Source organism: Populus alba, chromosome 9 (assembly GCF_005239225.2).
Source record: "Populus alba chromosome 9, ASM523922v2, whole genome shotgun sequence".
Classification (NCBI taxonomy): Eukaryota; Viridiplantae; Streptophyta; class Magnoliopsida; order Malpighiales; family Salicaceae; genus Populus; species Populus alba.
In genome coordinates, this window is record NC_133292.1 from 6,506,861 (window position 1) to 6,514,808 (window position 7,948).

Here is a 7,948-nt window from a genome sequence, read left to right on the forward strand (position 1 = left end):
TTTTAGGCTTGAATTTAAGTTTATAATTATTCAGTCAATATATTACTTTGTCCAGCCTATAATTAAAAAGGTTGTACAATTAGTCATTTTCTTTTACTGACTCCAACAATTTTTCCAGTACAAAAAATACTATATTTAAAATTAAAATTGACAAGTTTAATATTATTTTATGATGAGTAATCGAGGCTTATAATGAAGGGAATTTATTATTGTAATCACCAGAATTAATTATATATTAATTTTGTTCTAAAATCCATTATAAAAGGGATAAAATAAGAGCGTCCTAGATAGTTTCCTAAATACATTTAATAGAAATTTTAACACTCTCCTCCTCCTCCTCCTCCTCCTTTGTTTTTAGCCTAATTTCCTATGTTTTTAAGCTCTACATTCTATGTTTTTTCGTATACTTTATAGCTTATGATTAGTCTTTGTAGAGAGATATTTGAATCAAATTTTCTAGAGTTCATGGATCTTATTTAGAAATGTATCTAAATAAGATTGTATTGTTGGAATTTTTGAAAGTTAATTGCATACATCTTGTGTTTGCACCAAGGAATAATAAAGTCTTAAGAATAAAAAATAAATTTTTAGCTTAGTCATATTATAAGTAGTTCAACAAATAGGTACTCTAGAATAGTTTTTTTTAAGTATAATATTAATACTTGTTTAGTATACAAGCTAAGATTGTGTTTTAATATGTTATTGAGGTTTCTATATTTTCCTAGTAAGTATATCTGTTAATATTTTATTTTGATTGTAAATTTATTATAATATATAAATTGCATGCTTGTAAACTAAACTTTTATGATAGCTAATCTAATTAATAGTTTTATGACAACATGAAGATCCTCTAATGGTTCTTAAAGAATCATGATTTGCGCCTAAGTGTATAATTTGAATGAAATACGGATGAAAAGTAATGTGGATAAAAACCTTTTCATTAAAAATATATATAAAAATTAATGATAAAATATTATTTGGTAGAAATATTAAGGTAATTAGAGGCATTTTTTTATGTTTATCTAAGAAAAAAACATAAATCACCTACTAAGATAACTAGTCTTCAAGAGGCGTGGCGTGGTAGCAAAGGGCTTGAGATCTGCACAGCAGGTTTTGAGTTCGAGTCAGGGTATACAGCTCTTGTAAGAGCCTGAACAACCGAGGTTTTTACTCGCTTACCTGGGCCCCAAAATACGCTTTCTGGGGGGTAGGGTTTCCTCGAATCCAAAAAAAAAAACTAGTCATCAACACTAATATGTGTTAATTAACATTAATATAAATTATATCTCGAAATCTTATTTAATAGTTTAAGTTTTTAAATTAAGATGATTTATTGATATAGTATTAAAGTCTTGATAGCTAAATAATCATGAGTTTCAATCTCATCATCTCTATTCTAATTAATGAAATTAAATAAAAGATATTATATGTATATATGAGCTTCAAGTTTAAAAAGTTTTTATTTAAAAAGATATATTAAAAAATAATATAAATTATATTTTAAAGTTTCATATATTAATTTAAAGAAATTGAGGTTTTATAAAAGAAAAATAGCTAAGTGGGAAAAGAGAAGATTATTATTAATCTTTTTACACGCATATACTATCTGGCATTTGTACACATATAAACAGTAAAGGAAAAAAAAAAAAAAAGGAGTTAATAATGAAACCATGCAAAAAACAAAAAAACAAAGAAAGTAAAGGAAAGAAAAACACAGAACCACTGCCTGGCATAGAGGAGGGTGATTTGTACTGAGAGTGGATACTTAGAATTAGAACTTAAGAAGAACAAACGTTTAGACTGGGATTTAAGCAGAAAATAGGTTACTGTGGAGAACAGGAATGGCCGTGAAAGGTTTAGCCATGGTCTTTACCACGCCTGATTTAGAGTCCATGTTAACCTTCGATCCATCTGCTCCATCTCCACCGAGAACTTTCCAATCAAAACACTGAACCATAGCTGTAACACTACAATTAATCAAACTTGAGGTCATGTTGGTCCCAGGGCACATTCTCCTTCCTCCACCAAAAGGGACGTAAACCTGTAGGTTTTGGCCCTTGGTGTTGTCCTGTTCAGTCAAGAACCTCTCCGGAATAAAATCATTGGGGTTTTCAAATATCTTTGGATCCCTCATGATAGAGTAGGCGTTCATTATCATTGTGATTCCTTTGGGTATATCATATCCTCCAAGTTTGCAATTTTCACCGCATATTCTATCAAATAGAGGCACCGGTGGATTTAGCCTCATTGCTTCCTTCACACATGCTTGGAAATAAGGCAGGTTTGGGATATCTTCTTCATCCACAAGTCTCTCTGTCCCAACAACTGAATCTATCTCCTCTCTCAGCTTCTTGAACGCGGCAGGATGGTTGACAAGCTCTGCTAAGATCCACAGTATGGCATCTGATGTAGTATTGGTACCTCCTGTGAAAAGATCCTGGGAGAGAGAGAGAAACAAAAAAGCGGAAATTAAAAAGGATGTTTAATAAATAAGATTACTTAAATTTTGACAGTTCATTCTAAGTATAATTAGCAGAAAGAAAGTATTGATCATCTTGAAAGAGAGATTAACTAATGAAGTATAATTACCAGAAAGAAAGTCTTCATTTGCTTCCTGGTTATCCTTATTTCAGCATTTTTGTCATGATACACTTCCAAAAGAATATCCATCAAGTCTTTATTCTCCATGTGAGGACCTTCTCTCTTTGCTTTCTCCTCATGCTCTACCAAGACGTTCTCAAACAATTCATCATACCTTTTGGGCACGTCGGCAATTTTCTTTCTTAAGTACCAGATACCTATCCTTTTCAAGGGACCAAACACGCTAAATAAAGCAAGCTTCGCAGCCAGATCAAAGGATTCACTCACCAGCTCTCTGCACTTCTCAGCCTGATTATCTTCTCCTGAACACCTAGCGCTCATAATCATCCTGCAAGTACTATTGTTTGCTAGTGTTAATACCTCAGCACTCACATTTGCAACCTCATTTTTCTGACCTATCTCCAACATTTTACTCAAAAACCTCACAACTTCTTCTCGTCTAACATTCTTTAACTTCTTCATCTGTCTAGTCCCCAACAATTCTGTCGTACAAATTTTCTTCATGAATTTCCAGTAATCCCCATACGGAGCATTGAAAAAGCTTGTTGAGCTTCCGAATAGTAAATTATCCTCAAAAGGGGATTTTATTCTAGAGGTAAAATGGATATCTAGTGCCTTGAAGATTTCTGTGGCCAGTGGAGCGGATGAGACAAGAACAGCAGGATAAGTGGCCAAACGGAGATAGAGGAGAGGGCCATATTTATTGTTGAGAGCATGGAATCCTTTGAATGCTACCGGGGTTAATAAATGGAGGTGGCCGATCAAAGGAAGTGTGGGTGGGCTTGGAGGGGGGCAATAACCGGCAGGTTTCTTGCCGGGCCTCTTGAAGATGAATTGAAGGAAGACTGTGATAAACAAGAGGATAAAGATGGCAAGAACATATTGAATGACAGTCATGGTGTCCGCTTAGAGAAAACTAGCTAAAAAGAAAATGGGGAGTAAGTGTTTTGAACTAACTTCATATGTATTTATAGCCAACTCTGCCCTTTACCCAACCGTTGCGTGGGCAAGTAAGGATGTATAACGATTTCTATGGAAAATAAAAGGGATGAATTAGCTTAATTTGTTTTTAAATATTAGATATTAAGATTTGATGTATTTTCATAGTTTTATTGTTTTCAATTTATCTTTAAAAGTAAAATCATTTTCACAGATGAAACAAAGACCATAAAATTTGAATGATCAAACTCTTATTCCTGTCTGTTCTTTATATCGTTATTGCTTCGGTGGAGGGAGACGCCACGCCTAGGAAGACTGCATGAACCAAACAGAAACATGGAAGGTTTTTCAACTGTCAAACTGATCTAGAATTGAATGGTGAATGTATGGTTTTAACCTATTTATTTGCCTGTAGATTTCGCGACAAATTAAGTTCTTTGTAAGCATCAAAGATAGTGTAAGCCTGTACCATGATAAAAAGTGTAAGAAAAGTGCACAACACTTGTAACCTCGAAGAATACAACAAATGATCAAAGTGGTTCTCCTCCTTGTTTTCTTTTAAGATTAACACTTTTTTTTAAAAAAAAAGTAACTATTTTTTAATTAAAAAAAGAATACATTAAATCGATGCATGGTTTAGAAAAAAAACTAATCAACCCTTATACAAAAAAAAAAAAAAAACACATCTATTTCAATTTTAAGTGATGATTTTAGAGAAGAGTATTTAATTATGATTATTTTCTTAAGTTAACCAGGAAAGTTCCTGTTCAAACAAATAGGATAATTTGCACAATGAGCTGGTCAAAGGTCAATACACTTCAAAACAAAGCAATCTTTAAATAATAAATAATGTGATTGCCTGAATTATGTTACATTAAAAATATATATTTTTTATTTTTAAAATTATTTTTAGCATAAAAAAATAATTTTAAACAAAAAAAAATCAAACTTATAAAAATATAATTTCAATTCCATTTCTAAACACTACTGTGACATATAATTTTAATTGAAGAGACTGATCTGAAGCGTCATGTCTTGCAGTGGAAGGGATCGAATAATTGATAATAACGCGGGGTTAAACTACGGTTTTTACCTAAATTTAATTTCCAATTTTTCAAGGACAAGATTTTATTGATTTTACCCCAAATAGCTATCAATTAACAGCCTTTTGTACGTACGTAGGATATATATTTGAAATAAAATTTAACTAGTAATCTTTCTAATTGATCCTTTTTTTCATATTTGCATCAATTATTATTATTATTATTGCATTCTCCATAAAATGATATAATGCGAGAAGAGAAGATTCACATATAAATTAGCTTAGCTTCATGTTATATACTAAAATTAATTAAGGAGTTACCAAGTATGATCAAGAAGAATATGCAAAACTTGACTGCAGACTGAATTTGATCACTTATACGTGAATGGTGAATGAAAGATATAAAGAGTTTACATGGTACAAAAACCTTCAAACAAGAAATGAATGAGTAGTGACCAGAAGTTACATTTAATAAGAAGAGAATCGTTATTGGAAGTTAACTTGAACTTTCCTATTTAAAGAAGAAAACAAGCGAAACAGGAATAAATTAAACAACTCAACAAAACAACAATAACTAGTTAATTTCTTTGTTAAAAAAAATTTAGTTGTACGAGAAAAATAATTTAATTTCTTCTTCTTTTTTGTTGTTTTTTTTTTGGAAGGGATCATCCAAGTGGTTAACAACTTTAATGGACTGACTTATTCCTTAGGATTGTCTTATTCCTTAGGTTTTTAGGTTTAGATATATTGGTAGAGAATTTATTTAATTTTTCACTGTTAAAAGAAACCAGCCTGCCCCACCTTTAATGTCTACAATATTCTTCGCGCGCACAGAAAAGGCCAGCAACTCTGAATGGTGATGGATCTTTGACTAGATGATGTTAATTTTGGGATCTTGAAGAAGGTGGATATTAAGGAATTATAAAATGCTAATTATAACCGGTTTACTTGGAGATGGTGCTTGCTTGAATGGTTTTCTAAATCCAAAAAGATCCTGAATTTTTTTGTTAATTTCGTCAACATGTATAGAAGTTTTAAAGAGATTGGATTTTTTATTATTTATTTTATTGTGTTTGATTGTAGGAGATGATGGGTAAATATGGTGTTAGTTTACTATCTTGTTTGATATTATGAGGACGATTACTTTTTAACATACTAATTAATGAGAATAATGGCAAAGGTTTACTTGGGGATGGTGCTTGCTTGAATGGTTTTCTAAATCCAAAAAATCCTTAACTCTTTTGTTAATTTCGTCAATAGAAGTTTTAAAGAGATTGGATTTTTTATTATTTATTTTATTGTGTTTGATTGTAGGAGATGATGGTTAAATATAGTGTTAATTTACTATTTTGTTTGATATTATAATGACGATTACTTTTTAACATACTAATTAACGAGAATAATGGCAAAGGTTTACTTGGAGATGGTGCTTGCTTGAATGGTTTTCTAAATCCAAAAAATCCTGAACTCTTTTGTTAATTTCGTCAACATGTATAGAAGTTTTAAAGAGATTTGATTTTTTTATTATTTATTTTATTGTGTTTGATTGTAGAAGATGATGGGTGGATATGATGTTAGTTTATGATTTTATTTGATATTGTGATGATAATTACTTTTTAAAAATTATTTTTAATATAGTATATTAAAATAATTTTAAAATATTAAAAATTAATATAAAAAAAAATAAAAATTATTTTTTTAAAAAAAATAAAAAATTATATTCTACATGAGAGAAGATGGAAGTCAAAGGAGAAAAGTATTGGAAGAAATAGGAGGACGTACGATGACGATTCTTGCCCTTCATGCACGCAACCTAGGTTAGGGTTACCTTTCCATTATTGAAAGTTGAAATTTAAGTAATGTAATGACTTCAAACCTTTGACTCCCTTTATTTATTTATTTTATTGCTTAAAGTTAGTTAATTATTTTCATTAATATTGGATCTCCTCCAGTGGATTTTGACTGTTGAAAAATACACACAATATCATACCAGGCCACGTGATGCATCCTCTTTTTCAAAAACAAACACGTGATGCATAGTTATAGCCAGGAAATCCGTTCCTGGGAAAATTTAGGACAGACTGCCGCAAAGCCAGCGATTTGACTTTCATTAATTCACATGTAAAGCACATTTGTTTTTATGTTTTAAAAACAAATTTTATTTTTCAAGTTTGAAAAAATTGTATATCCTCCCTGCTTGAACGGGCTCGTAATATTATATCCTACCTGCTTGCTTTATAAGAAATGACGATGGAATAAATTCATTCACTATTATTAAATAAATGAGAAATTCGCTCCTTCTTTTTTAGCAATCTTGTGATACATATCTTGTAGAGTTTATTGAGTTATCACCAAAAGAATTTTGAAATTAATTTTTTATTTAATTATATAATAATAAGAAGAGACTTCGATCATAAGAAAAATAATAAATAAAATCATGGAGAAAATATATTTATAAAAAAACCATTTTATTCTGGCTCATGTAATTTTGTTAAAAAGCAACAATAATAAAAAAAAAACATAAAAACTATAATGATTTGAACTTAAAATATATATATATATATATATATATATATATGTTTAATAAAAAAACCTAATTTTCTATTTCATAAACTTCATTTTTATTTTGAAAAAAAAAACATGTTTTTTTTAAGAAGCATTGTTTTTTAAATAAAAACTTATTATAATTCACAATATATAGAAATCTGGTACAAAAGTAAAATGAATAGCTCTTATTTAGTTTTTTGTATAGTTCTAGCTTGGAATTCCAGTCCTAATTAAAATGATATAGGCCACAAAGTCAATCAAGACCTCAAGTAGCTTATAAATCCATTTTTCTCACCATTTTTTCAACCAAAAAGAAAAAAGAAATACACCCTAAAGATTTTATTAAACCCATTTACAGTCTTAAATCATAATTTAATCAATGTAAAACTTAAAGATTAACTTCAATCCAAAAACATTCTCAAGAGTCCATCTACTTTTTCAAGAAAGATATAGAATAAAAAATATCTTAATAAAATTTCTCTCATCAAATGAAATTCATTAACATAAATCAAATGAAACTCATTAACATAAAAAAAATAATTATTTTATGGTTAGAATGTGGTCAACTTATGAATTTTTCTTTCCTTGTTAATTTTTATAACTCTTTCTCTCTGGTCTCTTAGACTAAAGGTTGAAAAAATAAAAAATTAAATAAAGTTTCACATCAAAATATCAGATAGAAAATTAAAGGAGACCAAATAGTAATTTTAAAAAATATCCAAGGAGAAATCCAAGGAAAAAAGCATGAGGACCATTTTTGTACTTTTTTATATAAGGCTTGGTATTTCATTCATTTTGTAGTTTTGGTCCCTTAATTTT

General features: G+C 29.6%; 1 protein-coding gene across 1 annotated transcript; it reads right to left on the reverse strand.

The window, feature by feature from the left end:
- Nucleotides 1-1,698: 1,698 nt before the first annotated feature.
- Nucleotides 1,699-3,535, reverse strand: LOC118027653 (cytochrome P450 705A22-like). The gene is made up of 2 exons (XM_035031054.2): nucleotides 2,590-3,535; nucleotides 1,699-2,437 (listed from the first exon to the last, which is right to left on the reverse strand). Exons 1-2 carry the CDS (start codon nucleotides 3,496-3,498, stop codon nucleotides 1,808-1,810), a joined length of 1,539 nt encoding a protein of 512 aa, XP_034886945.1. The 5' UTR covers nucleotides 3,499-3,535; the 3' UTR covers nucleotides 1,699-1,807.
- Between the last annotated feature and the right edge of the window lie 4,413 nt (nucleotides 3,536-7,948).